Below are 23,429 nucleotides of genomic sequence, written 5' to 3'. Positions count from 1 at the left end.
ATCACCTTCACCATCAGCTGTAAAGCTGACAAGTCAGTCAGCAATACAGAAGTCCTTGACTTCAGGAAAGTTTACTTTGAGAAGCTCAGGAGGCTTGTCAGTGAGGCCCTAAGGGACCATGACCTCAGGGGGAAGGGAGTTCAGGAAGAGCGGTTGCTCCTTAAAGGAGCGATCCTGGATGCACAAGCAAAGTCTATTCCATTTTGGAGGAAAGACAGCAAAAGGGCACAGCAGCCCCCTTGGCTCTCCAGGGAACTAGCGGACCTCCTGTGTCTAAAAATACAGACCTACAAAGGATGGAGGACTGGATCCACCTCCAAAGAGGAATATTCTGCACTGGCCTGGACCTGCCAGGAGCAAACCAGTAAAGCCAAGGCTGCAACGGAACTCCAACTAGCTACAAGTATCAAAGACAATAAAAAGTCTTTTTTTAGATATGTGGGGAGGCAGAGGAAAAGCAAGAGCAACATTGGACCCCTGCTAAACCAGATGGGACAACTGACAACTGATGCCCAGGAAAAAGCCAACTTCCTAAATGGGTACTTTGTGTTGGTCTTTCAGCAGTCCCACAGGACGCCCCTTCCTATTACAGGACAGGGAGGCCTGGGTGAGGGAGATTCCTTACCCTTCATCGAAGCTGACCTTGTGAAGGAACACCTTGAGAGGCTGGACACCTGGCAATTTACACCCCAGGGTACTCAAGAAGCTGACTAGCATCATAGCTCAGCCCCTGCCACAGATCTTTGAGAACTCTTGGCATTCTGGTGAAGTGCCTGAAGATTGGAAGAAGGCCAATGTGATGCCTATCTTCAAGAAAGGGAGGAAAGTGGATTCGGCAAACTACAGGCCCATCAGCCTGACCTCTATCCTGGGGAAGGTCTTAGAAAAGATTATCAAAGAGGCCATTGTTAACAGAATGACCGATAGCAACATCCTAAGGGATAGCCAGCATGGGTTTGTTGCAGGTAGGTCTTGCTTGACCAATCTCATTTCCTTTCACGACCAGGTTACCTATCACCTGGACAAGGGAGAAGAGATTGATGTCATATATCTTGACTTCTAAAAAGCCTTCAATGTGGTATCCCATGATCACCTCTTAGCAAAACTGGCTAACTGCAGCCTCGGCCTAACCATGATCCACTGGCTGAGGAATTGGTTCTGTGGTAGGACCCAGAGGGTGGTGGTTGACAGAAATCAATTCTTGTAGTGCCCTGTGACCAGTGGGGTCCCTTTAAGGGGAGACCCACTCTGTCCTTGGGCCTACACTGTTCAACATGTTCATTAATGATGTGGACATTGGTATCAGAAGCGGACTGGCCAAGTTCTTCACCTTGGGAAGAAAAACCTGCAGCATGCTTATTGACTTGGCAGTGCTACGCTGGCTAGCATTATGGGCAAAAGGGACCTGGGGGTCATGATTGTCCACAAGATGTGTCTTCAGTGTGATGCTGCAGCTAGTAAAGTGAGCAAAATGCTGGCTTGCATCCATAGATGCTTCTCAAGCAAATCCTGGGACGTCGTTCTCCCATTGTACTCGGCCTTGGTGAGGCCACAGCTGGAGTACTGCATCCAGTTTTGGGCTCCACAATTCAAAAAGATTTTGGAGAAGCATCAGAGAGTGCAAAGGAGAGCCACACACATGATCAGAGGTCAGGAAAACAGACCTTTTGGTGAGAGGCTGAGAGCCATGGGACTCTTCAGCCTGGAAAAGCACAGGCTCAGGGGTGATCTGGTGGCCACCCATAAGTTTATCAGGGGTGCTCACCGGGACCTGCAGGAATACCTATTCACCAGAGCGCCCCAAGGGATGACAAGATCAAACGGTCACAAATTCCTTCAAGACCATTTCAGGCTGGACATAAGGAAGAACTTCTTTACTGTCCAAGCCCCAAAGGCCTGGAACAGACTGCCTCCAGATGCGATGCAAATACCTACTCTGGACTCCTTTAAGAGACATTTGGACACTTATCTTACTGAGATCCTTTGACGCCAGCTGACTTCCTGCCCCTGGGGCAGGAGGCTGGACTCGATCTTCCAAGGTCCCTTCCAGCCATAATGTCTATGAAATCTTAATCCACCTGTACATTCTCATCTGGACATTCACAGAGATTTCAAAGAGAAATCCGTAGTGCCTTGATTTTAATGAAGGGCCTCTCAAATTTATCAAGAGGTGTCTAAGTTTTAAAAAGGTTGAAAACTAGTATGCTAGTATATAGTATCAAGGTGCCTAATTCTTACCTACATGTGTTGAAAGCAAATATAGAAGAGCAGCTTTGCCTGGAACCCAAAATTTTCAATGCTCCTAGGCAGTTTTCTATCTGGATTTTTCCCTCTGATATTGTCATCCTTCAAATGGAGACCTGCATCCTTCTTTTGCTTCCTAATATATCAACCATGCCATGAAGTGTGGAGTTATTGGCAGTGTTGCATAAACTGTTTTTCTTCTAGCTGTGATCTACAGCACCTTCAAAAGTTAAGCCATAGTCCCAAGGATGCCACCTTAATCCACATGTGGAGAAAACATTCAGTTGAACGACAAAATAATGTTTTGACTGTTTGGCACCACACAGGTATCTTGAAATTTGCAAACACTGTAGGAAGCAGGATAGCTAAATTAGTTTGTTCACCACCTACCAGCACAACCATGCTGTTCTATGGAATATTTTGCTTAGTTCACATGCAGAGCTAGTTGTGGAGTTTCCTTCTTGGCCCTTACCTTAAGACAATAGAGATCACATAGAAAATTATTCTAACCATAGTTAGCAATGAAATGGAATCAGAGAAAAAGCAGACTGCTGTTAGCTTGCTCTTAGGGGAAAGATAATCTGGCTGCTCTTTCAGTTCAAACTTCCCATTTTAGAAATATTTATTCTAGTTCATTATTTGAAACAGTTTTCTCAGTAACAGAGAGGAAGGGAGGTCTCTTGCTCAAAGCACTGGTCTAGTAATAATGGAACAAGATTGTGAAAAAAGTTTAGGATGACTTTATCCCCCAAACTGTCCATGTATTACTAACCAGTTCAAACATACCTCATGGCTGTTAGCCCTAGCTGCTTCATCCCAAATGCTGAAGTCAGACTTCCTTCGTTCTGGTAATTAATAGATCTAGGCTCTATACGTTGCCCTACTAGGGTCTTCCTATGAGAGCAAGTCATTTTATAGACCTGTGCTTCAGTTTTCCTCTCTGATCAAACAGGGGTGATATTTCTCTGCTTTGCCAAATTGTCGTGACCACAAAGTGGTTGTTTATGAGGTTTTCTGAGAATATAGTACTGAGTATCATAGTGAAGCCAAAAACAGTAATAAATACAACTTGCTGGGGTTGTTTGACCACAGTACTCTTTCCTCCCATAGCAGGGGGTCGGACTAGATGATCTACTCAGGTCCCTTCCGACCCTAGAAATTATGAAACTGTGAAACTATAAGTAGCATTATTATTACTACATTGTAACATCTATATGCGAGTAGCACAGCATTGAGCCCACTGTTTGTCAGGTCTTTTCCCTTGGAAATTCTCTGATTACATGTTACATAAGTGGATATGGTTTTTAGATGTTTTTCATAGCTGGAGTATACTTATGGATGGGATGTGTGTGCGTGTTCCTTGCCCCGCAGCATATGTGCCCTTCATCCTTAATTTTGACTTAATCCAACAAGTTTTGGGTTTTTTATATAAAAATATAATGTTGAAGCTCTTGCCATTTTTTTAAAATGCAAAAGATATTTACTACATGTCCTGGAGTTGGTAAACCAAGCTCACGGTGTCACGGTTGATGGCCGGGTGGTGGCGGATTGGAACGAACAGGTGGGATTAGCGGTGATGGAGTTTGAGGCACAGAAGCATATGTTCCAAACAAAGGATGGATTTATTTACTCACGCTTTGAAGCGGAGGCACAATTCTTTCTTCAGTTACAGTTACGAATAAACAGGAATGAAAACAAACAACAGAAGGGGTCTGTTGGCCCACGGGTTTCTGGAGTGAGCCCTTGCTATCTAACCCCAGAGGGCTAGGGGCGGCTGCCCACTCCTTAAGTCCCAGGGCTGGTCAACAGCTCATGCAGGGATAAATGAATAACAGAACAAGAACTGTAACATGTCGAGATGAAAATGAAGATGGTGTCGTGACACCAGTCCCACAGGACAGTCGGATAGTCGAGGGCGATAACCAAGGTCGAAAACCGGGCAAGTTGAAAATGAAGACGTCGAAGTAGCGAGGGTGATCCGAGAGCAAGGACAAAATCAGAGCCGAAAACAGTCCAATAACCAGAGAATCAATACAGTGCGAACGAGGTACGATCGAAATGAAATGCAGCGAGAGCCCATGCTGGAGGAGACCGATAGGCCGCAGAGCCTCACTGAGAGAGAGTCCCTGGAGACCAGCCTCTGTCCTCAGTTGAATGGGTCTCTCCCCCCCGAGGGAGGGGCTCATTAACTTTTTATGTGAATTTGGTAGCCAATTGGAACGCTTATCTCGAAGAATTTTCTAGTCAGATTACCTCACTCAGTCACTCACCAGGCATGCGCCAGGACAAGCCCTGTAAAGCAACTGAGCCTGCGCAAGACTGAAAAGTAGGTCAAGGCTGATTGACAGCTCCTGAGGTCACCCAGGGGGCACGTGCTGGGTGCACTATGAAAACTTCACTAGGGTCGTACCTCAGTCTGCTGCATATAGGAATTTCAATTCTTTCTGCATCGGCAGCACTCAATCTAAAAATTTTCTCTGATACTACAAAGAGTTCTCTGACTTTCTTGATAAAGTGTGTTTTAAAATGTAGCAAAGGACCTGGACTCGATATTAATTGTAATATAGATTTTTGTCCTTGTTATTCTACTCAATCTTTTCTTCTTTGATGTGTAAAAACTTTTGGTCTCTACCTCACACTTACATATGCCTAAGTACAGGACAAAATATAGCCAAGTATTTATAAATTCCCAGTTTTCCCACAGTAGTTTTCCCTACAGTAGTGCTCCAAATAAAATATCAAGAAACAAACCACAGGTGACCTAGTAACACGAGAGTGTCTCTTTAATGAAAAGGACCTTTAATTACACTTTACTGCTATGGGATGTGCAAAACTATAAAATTGCTGAGGAGCAGAGTAAGTAATTGAATAACACTTTAAGTATAAATTTATTAAATGAATTACATTTACCGAAGTGATTAGAGACACGGTACAGCTATATTGAGCACACCAAGTATATAAAAATCTAAAGCAGTTGCTTGTAACTGTGGCATAGTTTCTAATGGGAATTTGTCTTGGTTGTAATACTAAAAGTGATTGATTCTACAGATCTTCCAAAGCTTATTCTGTAAGTTATTCTTACCCTAATAGCACCTCAGAGGTAGGCCATTTCATTTTATATTGCCTGAGAATATTTGGCCTAATAAAGGATTTCATAAACTGGTAAGAATGTATAACATGAATGTAAACTGATCTGTGCTTTCCAAACAATATTTTATACCACATTATCTTTAGTCACATTTTATATGAGCAGATTTCACACTAATTTTTTCTCACCTAATGTATTCTACATCATCTATAGTGGTACTATTAAAATGCAAACAAAATGACATTGTACTACATAATTTTATGTGCCCTGAAATCGCTAAAGAGGAGAGCAAACAGCATAAAATGAGCATAGGAGCATAAGGAAGTAAGGGGCCTCACAAGGTCATCTAGTCCAGCCCCCTGCTCAAGGCAGGATAGTTCCTAACTAAATCATCCCAGCCAAGTGTCTGTCCAACCTGCTCATGAAAACTTTTAGAGATGGAGATTCCACAGCTTCTCTCAGTAGCCTGTTTCAGTGCTTGACTACCCTCATATAGTTGGAAACTCCCTGTTAATCTCCAGCCTAAATTTTCTCTTTTGCAGCTTGAGGTTATGGCTCCTGGTCCTGTCCCCTACAACTGCCAAGTAAATCCCGTCATCATCCTTTCTATAATAGTCCTTCAGGTTTGAAGATAACAATCAAATCTCCCTCAGTCTTGTCATCTCCATACTAAAGGGGGTGGGAGGGATGAGGATTCCCTGGTGAGTACTTTCAGCCTTTCCTCACATCTTGCTTTTGAGGCCTCTAATCATTTATGTCACTGCATAGATGTCTGTACACATCTTTCTTAAAGTGGGGGCTCAAAACTGGACACAATATTCCAAGTTACGCCTCACCAGTGCTGAATAGAGCAGAAGAATCACTTCACTTGATTTGAAGTGGCACTTCTGTTGTTTCAAACCAGTATCCTGGAGTTTTTTTGTTGCTGTTGGTTTCTGTTTTTGGTTTTATTTTGTTTCAGCTTTTTTCTTGGAATTTTTTTGGATCTTTTTTGTTTTTTGCAACAAGAGCACAATGTTGGCTTGATTTCAGTTTTGGGATCACTGTAACCCCCAAGTTCTTTGCAGTACTGTGACCTAGCTAGCCGTTACCCATGCTGTATTTGTGCATGCAATTATTTTGTCCCATATTCAGGACTTTGCACTTGTCCTTACTGAATCTCATTCAGTTGATTGTGGATCATCCATTTGGTTTGTTAGATTTTTAAAGTTCGCGAATGCCAATGGGGAAGGGAAGCACGCAGGACACGGAGACAGGATAACAATATGATGGAAAATTTTATTTGTGTGGACAGGTGTAGAATACAAAGGGGTTGTCGGGTCACAGGATTCTCGGTAATCCCTTGCTTTCAAGCCCGAAGGCTTGGTGCAGCTGACCACCGGTAAGTCCCAGGCCGGGTAGACAACTTATATAAAGACAGGACCGCCGGGTCACGGGGTTCGCGGTGATCCCTTGCTTTCAAGCCCGAGGGCTTGGTGCGGCTGACCACCAGTAAGTCCCAGACCAGGTCTTAGGGTAATTACCTAACAAACTAAACTAAGCTGTAAAAGTCCTTATAAGGTAAAGCTAACACTAAACTATTTACAGTGCTTAAGCAAAAATGGCACGGCAGCTCACCAGTTCCATCTTTGTTGCTGGAGAGATAAAGATTACTCCATTCAGCAGGCCTGAAAGCCGCTCAGGGATTCACCCTGGGGGAGGCAGCTCCTGGGTGATCAGTCCAGTTGTTCTTTGTTGCTTGAGGTTCGGTCATGTGGTTCCTCCGATGAGCGCTTGGAGCATTGCACCTTTTAAAAAAGTTCTGGCGGGAACTTTATCCAATCATTGCAAGTGTGCATGCTTGCTATATTTTGTGTTGCTGTGGGTTTTGGCGGGCTTTTGTTTCTTGCTGCATAACTATAGCTGGTAGTTTTCCACCTGGCTGTAGCTGGTAGTTTTCCGCCTGCTTAGAGACCTTTTGACCTGGTCGACGGGCCCTGCCAGAGGCTTGCCTGGCCTGGCCATATTCTGAGTAGGGATTCTGACATGCTCTATCCAGGTCATTTTGGATTCTATCCCAACTTTCTAGAGTGTCTGCAACTCCACCCAACTTGGAGTCATCAGCAAATTTGTTAAGCATGCACTCATTCCCATCATCCAAATCATTAATGAAGATTTTGAACAATACTGGTTGCAGAACATACTCCTAGGGAACGCACTTGATACTTCTTCCCTGTTGGACATTGAGCCATTGAGGGCTACTCACTAAATACAACAATTCAATCAGTTATGTATCTGTCTTATAATACTTTCATCTAGTCTATGAGGCAGTGTCTCTGGTCTTCCTCTTGTTTTTGGTATACTTATCCCTGTAGAAGGACCCAGGCTGAGTGGCCACGTGGATGGAGCCTGGGTGTCACACATTCAAGAGGTGTCTTACTCCCGTATTTTCATATCTTTCCTGCCACAACTTTGGTGTAGCTGGAAAAAGGTGTCAGGAAGTACCTGATTGTATAGCTTTCACTGAGACCAGCATGGGCTACAATGTCCTAGGCCTAGAGTCTTGTGTGGGGCTCCCCTACACCCCATCCCTTTCCACGTCAGTATTTTGTTGGTGCTTAGAATAGACACCTGGTTTCACTAGGCATCTGGCTTCATTGTTTGGCAGCAGTGTCAATGAAGGAAGGAAACTGAGCAGTCCAGGGTCAGTATGCATTGACTAATCCCAGAGGTCTTGATAAAGTGCTATGGCCAGCAGAGTCCAGCCCACATAAGAAAATGAATAAACTAATATAACTTAAATAACGGTGTCTGTGCCTGCTTCAGGAATTGCCTTGGCCCAGCAGCATATCTTGGCCACCTTCCTCCAGGTTGTTGGGTCTCTTCAAGGGTTTACCTCTGCTATCAGACCAGTCGGAGCAGGCAGGTCTGTCCTGGGTGAAGCCCTTTGCATAGTCTGGGGGCACAAGTATTACAAACCCCTTTGGAGGCCCTAAAGGTACCTGAACTCCAGTGGCTGAGTGACAGTCAGGGTTCCACAAGGAGAGCTGGTGTTGTGCTGGTCCTTGATCCCTGGTCCTTGGCCACAGCCTTTCTGGGGTTGATGCTGTCTTATGTAGGGAGTTCTGGGTTGGTCTGGGCCAACCAAGATTCCTGCCTTCCCCCATGTGTCCCATGGCTACTGCCAGGTATTGAGAGCCCTCGAGGGGCTCATTGGCCCCTGCATCTGTTGCTTTCAGGTCCTAGTTGGCACTATCTGTGCCAGCCACCTGCCCTCTTCTTGGGCTGAGGCCCATGTCCATTTCAAGCCCAGGTTCCAGCTCTCAGCCTGGCTCAGGTAATGGACCAGCAGAGAGTCCACTGTCCATTCGCTGCCCAACCCACCAAAGGAACGCTGGTGCAGGAGAATGTGTTGTCAGCCTGCAGGCTCGCTGCTTTTCCACAGGGTTAATTGGGAGTCCACTGCCTGTGAAGGATGCCAGTAGTTGTCACAGGGCTTGGCCATTCTCAGCTACAATCCCTTTTTATTGCCCTTTTATGCCCCTTACCAGCTGCATCTACAATTGTGCCTTCATCTTTAGAATTTTCTTCCTGCATGTATATGCAATATTCTTATATTCTTCCTTAGTACTACAATTAAGCTTCTACTAATAGTTTCCTCTTGAATTTTTTGACTCATTAAAGAGATTGCTGTCTATCCAGCCTGACCTCCTGTTGTACTTCCCATTTTTCTGTTGCATTGGGATAGCTTGCTCTAGTGCCCCTGCTCCTGTGCCAGCTGGCTGTACTCCTTTACCCAAAAGACTTACTTCCCAAGGGTTCCTGCCCACCAGGTCCTTGAGTTTGCTTAAGTCTATTTTTATGAAGTTTAGTGTCTTTATTCTGCTGCTCTACTTCCTTCCTCCCCTTAACATGATCATCAGTGACTTTAACAGTCACAGCGTCACATGGAGTTATAGCAAAATTATGAGAATGACAACTTGGTCAAGATGTGGGTCGAGGCATATCACCTTAGTCTGATGTACAATTCGGAGCTACCTGGGTGTTTGTCTAGCTCCTGACTGAGACAAAGCTGTAATCCAAATCTTGCCTTTGTTGAGAGCAATATAAAAGTTATGTGCAAAAAGCTGTGTTGGAACTATTTCCCCACACACAGTACAGGTCAATTGTTATAGATGTCACAGCAGCCAGAACTCCAAATATAGTACCAATGCACATATGCTTCAATTTGAAGTAATCAGACTGGAGAAATTTTTTCAGAAGACCTTGACAAGTAAGTAGCACAGATCAAACTAGTCTCAGACAACTATGACCTCTTTGCAAATGCACTATGCAAAACCTCCAAGAGACATATACATCGAGGATGCAGAGCTGAGTATATATTAGGGTTTACTCTGATGATGGGAACGGAATACCGAAAATATCAGTAAATATTTCAAAGAGATGTTTTTTCAGAAAACACTATTGCAGCATGGACACCCCTAACTAACAAGCTCCAAGAACAAAGGTGACAGAAATGGAAAAAAATGATTGAAGGAATAGATATGACACACACTAGCAGGAAAGCATGGTTAACTATTCACCAGCTGAGTAATGACCCAAAGAAAGTACATCAATACTACAACATCACCGCCAACAGGTGTGTCACTAACTTCTATTCAATGGTAAATTTTCAAACAAAGCCTGAAATACAGATTAGATGGCAAACTGGTCTGAAGGAAGATCAGTTTTTAGCATGCTATACTCAATGGATTAACTTGACTCTGGAATAAGTCAGTTGAAGAACAGCAAACAGCTGGACTTGATGTACGCATGGAGCAGATCATGCTCTACAGTGCTGCAAGTTAGGGGTATTACGCCTTTTTAAGAATTGCTTATCAACCCTTAGAATACATAAACCATGGCAACCAGCCCATGTAATAGTTCTGTAAAGCCAGGGAAGGATGCCTCTAGCCCAGAGAACTTTAGGCCGGTGTCACTTCTGTGCCATCTTTGTAAGCTATATGAATATCTTATTTTCAGTTAATGCCTTTCACCTCAAATTGAAGAGCATCTAATACTAGATAGGCAACAGCAGGCACATTGTATCCCAAAGCAGCGGCAATGGGGCATAGAGCCCAACCCACAGCAGCAGCCCATCTCCACCCCGCGCACAAATCTAGGGGGCATATGCCACCCATACCTCCCCTGGGGAGCCCCACTGTCCCCCCGTGGATGAGCCGCCCAGGCTCCAACTGACTCACAACCCGCCCCAGGCCCCCATTCACCCCAAACCCTAGCCCTGCCTCTGCCCCATTACCTTCTGCACTGTGAGTGCCTTTATCTGCCTCCCCACACTCCCCTCACACCCCTTTTCCTTCATATACTTGCTTGCAATGCTGGGCCGTGCTTCACATACTGCTGAGCTGCAATCCTGGCTGCATATAAACTGCGGCTGCAGCTGCGTGTCTGAGTTTATGCCTGCCCCTCCCCTTCTGCTGCAGCCACCCAGAGCCCACACCCAGGCTGCCCTGCAGTCCTCTGCACTGCCACTGCTGCCCCACGCTTGGGGAAGCTAAGCCCCATTAGCCCTGGCCTTCCACTGCCTTTGGCAATCAAATGCTCTGAAATTGACCTGGAATCCCAGAAGGACCTTCCCAGAGGGACTAATGTAGACTGGCCAACATAGTAATGACTGAATCACCAGGAATAATGGTCACAAGCTGGCAGAGGGTAGATTTAGGCTAGACATCAGGAGGCGCTACTTCACTGTCAGGGCGGCTAGGATCTGGAACCAACTTCCAAGAGAAGTGGTGCTGGCTCCTACCCTGGGGGTTGTTAAGAGGAGGCTAGATGTACACCTTGCTGGGGTCGTTTGACCCCAGTACTCTTTTCTGCCACGGCAGGGGTTGGACTCGATGATCTGCTCAGGTCCCTTCTGACTCTAGAAACTATGAAACCTATGTGTGCAAATTGGAAGATCAAAACCAAACATGATCAAATAGGGCTGCTGTAATGACACGAATATATGCGACTGTGGCGAAGTGCAGACTGTGGAGCATCTGCTCATTTGCCAGCTCCTTTATGAGACCTGTATAAAGGAGGACCTTGCTTCAGCAACCAAAAAAACTATCACCTGTGCATGATTCTGGAAGAAACATCTGATTTATGACAAGGACATAAGAAAAAGAAGCAGCAGGTTGAAATAGTTAATAGCTACTTTACCTCTGCCTTCTTTAAACCAGTGCTATAATTGTGTTATTATTAACTATATTAATATTTACCTGAAGAGGCAAGAAGTTGTATAGCATCGCATCATAGACCTGGTAGAACTCTCCTTCCTGGATAGTTACCAGGCTGCATTATTTGGTTCTCACCATGCTGGAAACACTTAGTTCTGTTATTTTGTCTCTGCTATTGTAATCTTTCACACAAATGAGATCTCATGGTTCAGCTGCCCTGGGTTGGTACTAGATTCACAGCCCAGCCCTGATAGCTTGCTCCAGGTGAACACAGCCTTCAGACCAACCTCAGTTCCTCCGGTTCACATTATGTGAATTGTATTAGGAAATAAGAGCAATGCAGGCAAAGCAAGCAAACTGATTATAACACATATTACTCATATTCCCCAGTGCCCAGAATATACGGAAGGCAAGTGGTGCGACTGGCTAGTATGTAAATGCCACTTTGAGGTTTTTTGCTTGAATGTCTGACATCAGCAACTTTGGAGGTCAGGATCCGATGCTCGCTTGCTGTTTTGAAAACTTGTTTTGTATTCTTTTTCCACCAATGACTTCATTTCTGGGTATCATCAATAGGTTTCCTTGGGGCCATCATGCTGTCCTCTTTTTCAGCCAAAATCCTGTCTTCATAAGCCGAACACATGCCCACACCATAATTTGGTAATTTAATTTAAAACTGGAAATCCCAAGGGTTTTTGCAAGTGGGTACTGTAGCCCTGGAGCCAAGCCTATCTCTATTATGAAAATAAAGTTAGGATGTTTTCTGTGTCCCAGGATGTGTATGTATGTTGGTTTCAGATACCTTATCTGCCTTGAAGGCTGTGAAACTGCGACAAACAGAGTTTTAGAAATCCATCAACCCTTGCCATTCCCCTCAACTATTGTTCTAATACAATATCTATTTTACCTACAAGTCAATTCCTAAAAGCAAAACTCTAAATATGATTTTTTAGCCATCCTCCTGTACCTTCAGACAAATGCTGAACCCTCTCGTCTATAAAATATCCCTGCCCAGGTATGCCTTTTCCAGACTTCCAGCCTTGTGGGTTTTCTGGTTATATTTGACCATTCACTGAATCTGTGATAGTATAAGTATATAACACTTTAAGCATTACAGAGGCTACAAAGCCAGTTGCTCTTTAGATAGCACAAGATGTGTGCCTATACAACAAAAAGCAATAAAGCAGTAAAATAAAGCCTTGTTCTTCACTTGATGCAAGTCTGGGTCCTGTAGTGTGTATAGGATCATTTCTCTTTTTCCTTCTCTGGAGCATTGATTTCTACTTCTGGTTTATTGTCTTTCTCTCTACAATGTCTGGTGAAAATCTGCCTCTTGTAAAGTTGCAGTCTTTCTGTTGCATGAACCTGTGGTCAGCCTCGTATAGTGTTCAAACAAAGTTCCCCACCAGTTTTTCTCTTGCTTTGTAAACAGCCTCTACGGGCAGACTAATTTTTCTTATTCTTGACATTTTGTTCATGAATGCGTCTTTTTGAATGGAAGTATATGAAGGTTTAATAATCCTCCATTATTACTGCTCTGCCAGGAACTATGTTTCTTCCTCACCTCCCCAACATCTCCTACTTGTTTCAACATAATACACAGGATAAAGAATAGCTTTTTGGGTGTTTTTTTAAGTCTCTGAGAATAAAATTAAGGTTATGGTTTGATAATGAAATATACAGATGAATATACATATACATTAGAGCTACTGAAATCCCACACTAATGGCAATTCTGAAAAGAATTCTTTCCCATCCCATTTCCCTTTGTGGTATTTATTTTCACCAAATGTATCCCATAAACTTCCCATGACCTAAAGTTTTAAAAGAATAATTAACTACGTAGGCTACTCTTCTTCCCCAGCCCGTTCTACTGGTACTTTAGATTTCCAGGCCATCTCCAGCTTAATTCCAGGATATTGTTGCAACTGAAAAGGTAGGCTTAAATTCTATGTTTAATGTTCCTCTCTTTATGTAATCAAGTTCTCTTGGTTCTTTGAATTCTGTGATTTCTGAGGAAGGTAAAAGTTCTGTGATCTTTTACTGTACTTCTTATCAATATGAAGCCAGATAGATTGACTTCGTGGGTAAAATCATGTCCTGGGTCCGTCAAACTTTAATGGAAGCTAAGCTCTCATAAACAGGAAACACTTATCACCTGGGCCTGTGCACTCTGGGAATTCTTATACAGGATCTCTTGAGCCCTGGGAGCACTTGCTCCGCATTCCCCATTTACAGTCGTGCCTACAGGAATCTTCAGGGCAAGTGTCTGTAACCGTGGAACCCCAGCATTCCCAGTTTACAGAGATGCACCCTAAACGTGGGAACATGTTGCTTGTTGTCCTGCATGATCACTGGGCAGGACAGTGGGCCATTTGTGCTTTATCAAATGAAATGAACCAGTATGCTGGGACATATCTAAAAACAACCCAATCTGCCTCTTTTGCTGATATCTATTTATACCCTTAGTTTCTTCTGTTCCTTCTGCAATCAATGTGGAAGAAGACAACACTGATATGGGGCATGTTGTTTTTATACATCCTGTTTGTTCCTTATGCTACACTATCTACTTTGGAGAAGCCCTTTGCATCTAGCATCATACTTCAGAAATTAACATGTGCTTTGGACTAAAATATGGATGGAAGTTTAGGCCAATTTTATTTGTTGCTTTCCTCTTCCTCATCCTTTTGCAGCATATCATGGAGGAATGGAGTGGAGTTACCCTACACCTGTGGATTTTCAGAACAATTCTGTGAAGATACACAGTGCAGTTCTACTCCAGGCTATTTCTCAATACTTGATCCCCATCCTTTTTCTTACAGGGAAGATAAGATAGCTGTCAATGAAATGTCTTTCCCCTTAGCCTCTACAACACCACATTTTTATTTTGTGCTTGGTGGACAGCATGCATTAGGCATCAGGGGAATGCATAAGCATCTGAATTTGGTTGTATTCTAGATTGGAAAAGAACCCCAATAAGAAAAATACTATTTTCAACTACTCCAGGAACTGATGGCTCTCTGGAAATGGTTTTTAGGTCTACGAATACATTTTGTCACTTTGCAGTTCATAAAAATCTAATAAAAATATATCTATGGCTCACTTGCAAAAACAGAAGCAAGCAATCTCAGCTGGTCAGCATTCTCAAGCCATTTTGTGTGGTCTACAGAATGGAATAGATTGTTTTAAATTGCTATAAACAGTATCCTAACAGGCAGGACAAATTATGCTGAGGGGAAACCAGCACGGGTTCGTGGCAGGTAGATCGTGCCTGACCAATCTAGTCTCTTTTTATGACCAGGTCACAAAACGCCTCGATGCAGGAGGAGGGGTGGATGTCGTATACTTGGACTTCAGGAAGGCCTTTGATACGGTATCCCACCCCATACTGGTGAACAAGTTAAGGGGCTGTGACTTGGATTACTGCACAGTCCGGTGGGTGGAGAATTGGCTGGAGGGTCGAACCCAGAGAGTTGTGGTGGATGGGTCGGTTTCAACCTGGAAGAGTGTGGGCAGTGGGGTCCCGCAGGGCTCGGTGCTTGGACCGATACTCTTTAATGTCTTCATCAGCGACTTGGACGAGGGGGTGAAATGTACTCTGTCCAAGTTTGCAGATGACACTAAGCTATGGGGCGAAGTGGACACGCCGGAGGGCAGGGAACAGCTGCAAGCAGACCTGGACAGGTTAGACAAGTGGGCAGAAAACAACAGAATGCAGTTCAACAAGGAGAAATGCAAAGTGCTGCATCTAGGGAGGAAAAATGTCCAGCACACCTACAGCCTAGGAAATGACCTGCTGGGTGGCACGGAAGTGGAAAGGGATCTTGGAGTCCTAGTGGACTCCAAGATGAACATGAGTCGGCAGTGTGACGAAACCATCAGAAAAGCCAATGGCACTTTATCGTGCATCAGCAGATGCATGACAAATAGGTCCAAGGAGGTGATACTTCCCCTCTATCGGGCGCTGGTCAGACCGCAGCTGGAGTACTGCGTGCAATTCTGGGCGCCGCACTTCAAGAAGGATGCGGATAACCTGGAGAGGGTCCAGAGAAGGGCCACTCGTATGGTTAAGGGCCTGCAGGCCAAGCCCTACGAGGAGAGATTAGAGAAACTGGACCTTTTCAGCCTCCGCAAGAGAAGGTTGAGAGGCGACCTGGTGGCTGCCTATAAGTTCGTCAGGGGGGCACAGAAGGGAATTGGTGAGTATTTATTCACCAAGGCGCCCCCGGGGGTTACAAGAAATAATGGCCACAAGCTAGAGGAGAGCAGATTTAGATTGGATATTAGGAGGAACTTCTTCACAGTTCGAGTGGCCAAGGTCTGGAACAGGCTCCCAAGGGAGGTGGTGCTCTCCCCTACCCTGGGGGTATTCAAGAGAAGGTTGGATGTGTATCTAGCTGGGGTAATGTAGGCCCAGCACTCTTTCCTGCTTATGCAGGGGGTCGGACTCGATGATCTATTGAGGTCCCTTCCGACCCTAGCATCTATGAATCTATGAATCTATGAATCCTACAAGCTGGTACCTGTGTAATCTAATTTCAGTTAGGGAAAATTAGTTTATACATCCGTTTATATATATGAGTAATGGAAAGAAAAAGACTTCTTAGGACACAATCTTATTTTTACTGTCTCTCTTTACATTCAAGGATTTATTGGAAGAAGTTAAGTGAATAAAATTTCCAACAAGAACGTTTAGTTGAGAATAAACTTCTTATGCTGGATTCTTGTCATTTGCTATTTGGCATTTTGTACGCACACCAGCCTTTGGATGGCTTCCAGTTCCATCTGTACACAAGTTGGAAATCTGTGCTTTCAGATATCTGAGATAAAGGTGAAGGCAACTTTTTAAAGTATCAGCTAGGGACAGAAGGTTATGGTGCATGCAACTCAGAACTCCTGAGAAAGGACTGTAACATTTATGTCATAAGAGCAGACTCATTAGCTGAGCTCTAAAAAGTAATGTTATTCACCAATTTAGCAAAGGAATTTCATGAGAGGGAACACAAGGTAACAGATCTTAAAAGAACCACTATAAGGCTTGGAGGATTCATGTACATGAAAGGGAGATCTCTTTTCATCTCTGGCACCACAATAAGTCTGAATGGGGATAGATTAAATTCCCCCTGCTTTCCAGCATTGTAGAAAGAAAATTGTGCCACTTTAAGATCCAGAGAATGGAAGGATTCAGAAAGGGAAATGAGATGGCCTAATTAGGCAACAAAGAAAATATTATCATTTTTTAATTATGGCTGTCTAACATCTACTAAGTTTTCCAAAGAAAAGACACAGCACTTAACTACAATATCAGTCAACTTGCATTAGCTTGAAGTGTGCTCATGTTTGATGTATTCAGAATAGAGTTTCTGTTTGGGTTTAAACTGACTTTAGTGCAATGGAGAGAGAGATATGGAGCCAGAGAGAGGACAAATTCATGATAAGTTGTTCATAAAGAAAGGTTCCTGATAGATGTTACATTTGAAATGCAATTAATCTTTTAATAGAGCAATACATTGTCACATGCCACACATTTAAGCAATTTACCACTTGATAGCAAGCCACAGAGATGGTCATCCAGCCACAAAAGTGTTGCTTGTAAAACATAGAATATCTTTTCAGCTTATTTGTGCTGCACATTAATTTGAATATGTGACATGTTACATGTAGGATAATAGTATACAGTCCTCCAGCATCCCAGGTTAGGCTGCTCTCTCCCCTCATTCCTCTTCCTGCAAGGTAACTCTACAAGGCAGCACAGATGAAGGTGTAGAAGCGGGGCTGATAGCCCCTGCCAGCAGCTCTCCAGCTCCCTTTGCTGGCAAGTGCTGCAGAGCAAGTTCCCAGGGCCCTATGTACCACTCTGGAGAGCTTGCCCTATGGATGTGAATCAGGTCACATGGCCTGACAGTTTCTATCAACAACATTACCTGTTGCTTAATGGGAATAACTTTTGCTAGGGAACTAACTCTCATATGCATATTGTTTCTTTCAAAGGTAACACTTTTTTTTGTTTTACTTCACTCTCATCTTGATTTGTACATGTTCCAGATTTATGGCCAAACAATCACTCTCTTAGCACAAACAAGAGGGGTTAATGAATCATGAAAGTACATAATGTACTTATATAAAAGCTGGCAAGAGAAAACAGTTATGTGCAGTATATTGTTATCATTATTGTTATTGTTGCTATTATTATTCCATTGTTCCAGAAACTGATTCACATTTATTTTAATATTTGTTTCCTCTGCCTTGAAATGGTCACCATAAGGATTTTGGTAATTTGGAATCTTCTCTTGATTACCTGTAACAACAACTGTGTTTCATGGTAAAATATCTCTTAATTTTCAGAGCACTATTTCTCAGACAAACAGAAATACCCCTCACATTTTTTATGGCTACAGTATAATATGCACCATGCCACTGCGGGGATGTTTTCTTTTTCAGTAGTAGGATGACATGGCCACAATGCTGTGATAAAACGCCTAGGGACAGATATTCTACTGGTTATAATTTTTACAGTTTCAACACTTTACAACAGCTTAGATCTGGAACTACATTTTTTGTAAGATGTTCTGAATAGGTCCCTGCATTTTAAATTTTACTCCAGAAATACAATATTCTTCCTGTCTGAATAAAAATAAGTGGAACACATTGGTCTTTTTATATGACAGTCTGGTAGTGGTCATACCTATAGAAAGCTTCATTTAGGAAAGTTTGTGTTTTTTTTAATGTACAGCAGCTCCTGAATGTGTCTTATGCCTGGTATACACTAATAACTTTTGCTATTATAGTAAAATTGGCATAATGGTAGATGTTTCTTTGGCCTTATTATGCTTGCAAATGACCTAGTTTAGACACAGTTATACTGATAAAAATGGCTTTTGCTGGTTCACACTACAGGGGACTTGCTGGTATAGCTGTAGACATGATACGATGTTTAACTGCCTTTTTTTCCCTCTCTTTAAAAGGAGATCCTTGATCTGCAGCATGCTTACAACAAGCTAAACAAGCAGTATCAAGATAAAGTGGCAGAACTGATGCGTACAAACAAGATAGTTGAACAACATGAGACTGAGGTTAAGCAGCTGAGAATTCGTGTGGAAGACCTAAAAAGGGGGCTAAATCAGGCGGAAGATGAGGTATTTAAAAATTTCACATGACTAAAACACCTCTTGTCACTTGCTTTTTATTCATGTATCGAAAAGCAATACAGTTACTATGTTTAAATATTTGTAGAGTTATATCTATTGATGGACCCAGTCTTCAAATGAGACATGGAATTTGACACATTAGGTCATTTTATCTATTGCCCTACCCATACAAGATTATTGTGATTCTACATAACCAGACTTGTACTGCATTTGCACTAAAAATGTCAAATAAGCAGTGGGCAGCTGGATGAATTCTACAAAATGTGTATGCATGTAAAACCTAAACACAAGAGATTGTTTTTTAACTTTCCATGGGGAACAGATTATGGAAATACTGATTGTTCAGCTCCAAGAATGCATTTGCAGGAGGGGACTTTATATATAAAATAACAGGTAAAAATCACCACAGCACAAATATCTGCTGCTAAATATTTTCTTTTAGGTCCCAAGCTGTAAATTAACCCATTTTTCTATTAATTACCCTTACCTTGTTTACCTAATTTAGGAACAAAATCCTCCATGCTGATTTAATTTATGTTTGCTTAAAGGAAGCATGTTGAGAAATGTACTGATTAGTTTTGTATCCCTATTTAAAAATGTATATAGCTGTGCTCCTTTTCTTCTTGCCCTGCTTCAGTTATTTCTTCTCCTCTGTCCGGTAAGGGGGAACTTTAATCTGAGGAAGTGATGGTTTAAAGTGGTTCATGCTTTGTGAATAGAACCCTCCCCACAAAAATGTATACAAATTTTTATGAGGAAATGATATAAATCCTCAGCCACTTTATGGAGGGCAAAATGTAGGAAAGAACATCTTTTGCATTCATAGAATGTTTAGTGTTATTGCCTGAAGAAGAGCGCTCCATAAATCTTTGCTATGGGCTTCCTCTCTCCTCTTTAAAAACCTGTCTAGATAGTCCAAAGCATGTAAAGAAAGATGGCTTGTATTTTGAAAAGTGACTAGTGAATTAGGGTCCACCATCATTCAGTGGTCCAACCTGACATAGCTAAAATGAATTTGAAAGTTATTGAAAAATGAAGGGAAAAATAACTCAGTTCAGGCTAGTGTGTGTGTTTATATATATTTCCCTGACAGACAGCTTTGTTGAGTATCTTTCAGGGCCTACAAGGAACATCTGTCACAGCATGAGAAAATGCTACTTTGCCACTTTTGCAGAAATTTGTGCTAATTCTATGACAGAGGCAAAATACCTTAATGACCAGGGCGAAATAGAATATCATAATTGTAATTTAAAACCTGAGCATCTCCCTGCTGTATTTCTGAGTTTGAAGTATATGGTGGTTTGGAAGCACCTAAGAATGACCTGATTACTGTGCTACAGATAAGCCCTCTGATACTGAACTTCATATTTGCTAAAAATATTTCACTAATCTCTATTGATGATGCATTTCTTTCCCTTAAGATATGTAGCCTATCCCCAGTGCCGTAATTAGTAGCTACTTTCTTGTAGGATAATCAGTATGCCCAATAACAAGAGTCTCCAGGGCTGAAAACTTAGTTTATTACTTTGATTGTTGTTTGCTGTACACAGCCATTGCAGTAAGGCTCCTCTTTTTCCCTTTATTTTAGAAGAACAGCTTTTTCTTTAGAGCCAGTATGCTTTCCTGGCCCTATATCCATTTGATTTTTAGAGTCCATTAATTACATAGTGGAAGGTGAAGTGAGAAAAAGCAAAACTTGTACAATGAAGAAGTCTAGAAAAATAATAGCATTATAAAAAAAAATCGTGATGGATATGTGACCTTCAGAAAATTGGTAGTGCCGCATAAAAACTTTATCTAAATAGCAGAAACACAGTCACTGCTGTTATCTAACACTCAGCTGCTTTTATTGGAAATTAATTGATACGCCTCTCTTTTAGGAACTGGTCTAAGAAATGAACAATCCAAATTAAAGCTCTGGTTAAAACTGTCAGAAGGAGGGTTAACTAAGGAAAAAATAGACATAAAGAAAAAAACAACAACTTTTTAGAGCTGAAAATACACACATTGGGATGATGTAAGAAGGGATTGTCCAAAGCTACTGCCCACGGTGTCCCTACATTGTGAAGAAATGTAAGATTTCCATTTCTATGGTGCCAATCCCCTCCTAAGTTCACTGTGATAAAATATAAGGAGTACTTTCTTCAGCAGTTGTCCTTTATGAACTATAGTTATGGGGTTATCAGCAAAATAAAGAAAATAATTTCAGCCATTAGCAAGAGGAGCTAAGAATATTACCAAGTACATGATGCTGAAATCAGCATGTTGAGAGAGATATTATAGATGTCACTTTTTTGTCCCCTGCCCATAGAGCTTGTGTCAGCTATATTAGTAAAATACTGCTGCTGGATTAATCACCTAAATACAATATTACACAATTGCTATGAAAATTCTTGTTTAAGAGGGAGAGAAAGAAGATATATACTCTATATTTCAAGAAACTATCAGATTACTTATTTATGTTATTTTTCCTACTGCAGTTATTTACCTGTGATTTAGTGGAAACATGGAAATGTTCTTAAGTATTGTCTGAGGAAGATTATTTTTGCAAATAAGGTTTCCCTTTTATTCCTAACACTCAGATTTAAATTATCAGTAGCATGTTGATGCATTCAGTAGACTAAAAAATTGTGTTTGTGATACAATAAGCAATATGTCTTTAATCAACCTCAACAGCGGTTTGCTGCTCTATATGCTCTATTGCCAGGAAATTATCTTGTGTATTCAGGGTGAAATGTTCAACCTGATTATTTCTATTCTTGAACCCACAGGAAAATGGAAAGTTTTCAGTCTTTCTGACTCTGCTGTTTTTTATTTTATTGCATGATCCATATTAATTTTCACTGGCACTCTTAGGAGTTCATTTATAGCTGTAGCCTGTCTTAGCAGATTTTGAAGGCATATTTGAAGACGTACTAGACACTCAATTAAGACCCTGGAAGTCTGATTTATGCAGAATAATGCAGCAAGCTGTGCTGATTCCAGATTTACTCCTTATTCTGTGTAGTATTTAGAACACAAGTAGTTAAAAACTGGCCTGGATATTTCAAGGAAAAAACCCCAATACAGTCTTTACTGGGATTATTATAAACTTTTCACAATTTTTTTGTCTGCAACTAGAGAGAGTTTTTCTTTTTTGTTTGTTTTTGGAGTTCTTTAGTAAAACAAATATCATCTTGTATAGTCGTAGCACCCATTGTTTAACTTCTTTTATATGAAGCTCAGTGTTTGTACAGTGCCTACCATAACGAGATCTATAACTGAAGCTGAGGAAAATAGAAAATTGCAGAAACCCTGGCAACCTAAGTGTAAAACCATAATAAGGACAGCCAAAAAAATTTGAAGTCTATTTTGCCAGAGACATAAAAGGTCATAGTATGTCTTTATATATACACTTCTTTCCTATTTTTATATATAAGAGTACATCAAAACCGGGAAGCCTGCCAGAGAGTTGGTGGGTCCCTTAGATGACCAGGGTGCAAAAGTAGACTCAGGGTAGATAAGACAGCAGTGACACTAAATGAATATTTTGTATAAGATGATGTTGAGGAGATTCCCACGTCAGATAAATTGTTTTTATGTGATAAATATAAAGTACTGGCTCAAACTGAGATGACAATAAATGAGATATTAGAAGATATTCATAAATTGTACGGTGAGAAGTAACAGGTGGTATTTTCTCAAGATCTTAAGCAACTCAAATACAAAATTGCAGAAATGTAAGTGACAGTATGTAACCTCTCTCTAAAATCAGTCTTCCTGCCAAAGGATTGAGTGGTTGCCCATGTAACATCAGTCTCTAAAAAAGCGCTGGAGGTGAGCCATGGAACAGCAGACTGGTGACAACAGCCATGGAACAGCAGACTCATCTAAGGGAGACAACATAAATTTTATAAAGGGATCTCATCTCACCAATGTGTTGGAATTCTTGGGGGTGGCACAATCATGTTGATAAGTGACATCCAGTTGATAATACTATATTTGAATTTTCAAATTTTCAAAGAAACTGAGTTGTCATGGGAACAGAGGAAAGATCCTCTTGTGGATTGAAAAAAGAGACACACACAAAAATGACAATTGGCCATTTTTCACAATGGAGCCAGGTAAGTAGCGGGCTTCCTGAAAGATTTGTGGTGCAGCCTATGTCCATATGTGACCTGGAAAATTCAGTAAATAGGGAGGTGGAACAAGAAGAGGATATCCCAATAGGGAGGTGGCAAAAAAGCCTGCATGTTATGCAAAATAATTTTGTCTAGTGAAGTTGAAACTTGTTAGTGAAGAATTTTAGTGTCATATAGAAAGATTTCAAAAAACTCTATAAGTGAACAGTATAGTGGTAGATGAAATTCAATTTTGAAGATTACAAAGTAAGGCTCATGGGGGAAAACAATTCTAACTGTACACACACACAATGATGGGATCTTTAATTAGCCATTTCCACTCATGAGAGATCATGAATCATTGCAGATAGCTTGCTAAAAACTTTGGTTCAATATGCAGAGATGGTCAAAAATGGTGGGGGAGGGAAAGAGGAATCATTAACTATTGACAATAAAACACAAAGCATCATGGTGCATCCACATCTCGAATACTGTGTGCAGTTCTGGTCATCCATGTCAAAATGTATATGCTTACAAAAGCTATAGAAAATTGCAGCAAAGATGTTCAGAATTACAAAACTGGTTCCATACAGAGCAAGAGTGAAAAATCTAGGACTTTTCAGCTTGGAAAAAGAGGTAACTTAATGGAA

General features: G+C 41.7%; 1 protein-coding gene across 2 annotated transcripts in view; it reads left to right on the top strand.

The window, feature by feature from the left end:
* Window positions 1-23,429, top strand: part of CCDC102B (coiled-coil domain containing 102B) — a 390,603-nt gene that overhangs the window by 210,671 nt on the left and 156,503 nt on the right. For both annotated transcript variants that reach the window (XM_090037300.1, XM_090037301.1), the window contains exon 6: window positions 18,497-18,667. In XM_090037300.1, coding sequence (XP_089893426.1) covers window positions 18,497-18,667 — 171 coding nt within the window. The remainder of the gene's footprint in view (window positions 1-18,496; window positions 18,668-23,429) is intronic.

This window comes from Crocodylus siamensis, chromosome 3, assembly GCF_052110815.1.
Source record: "Crocodylus siamensis isolate JL-2025a chromosome 3, ASM5211081v1, whole genome shotgun sequence".
Classification (NCBI taxonomy): domain Eukaryota; kingdom Metazoa; phylum Chordata; order Crocodylia; family Crocodylidae; genus Crocodylus; species Crocodylus siamensis.
The sequence above is the reverse complement of the archived record's forward strand: the minus strand, read 5'-3'. Positions and strand labels throughout refer to the sequence as shown.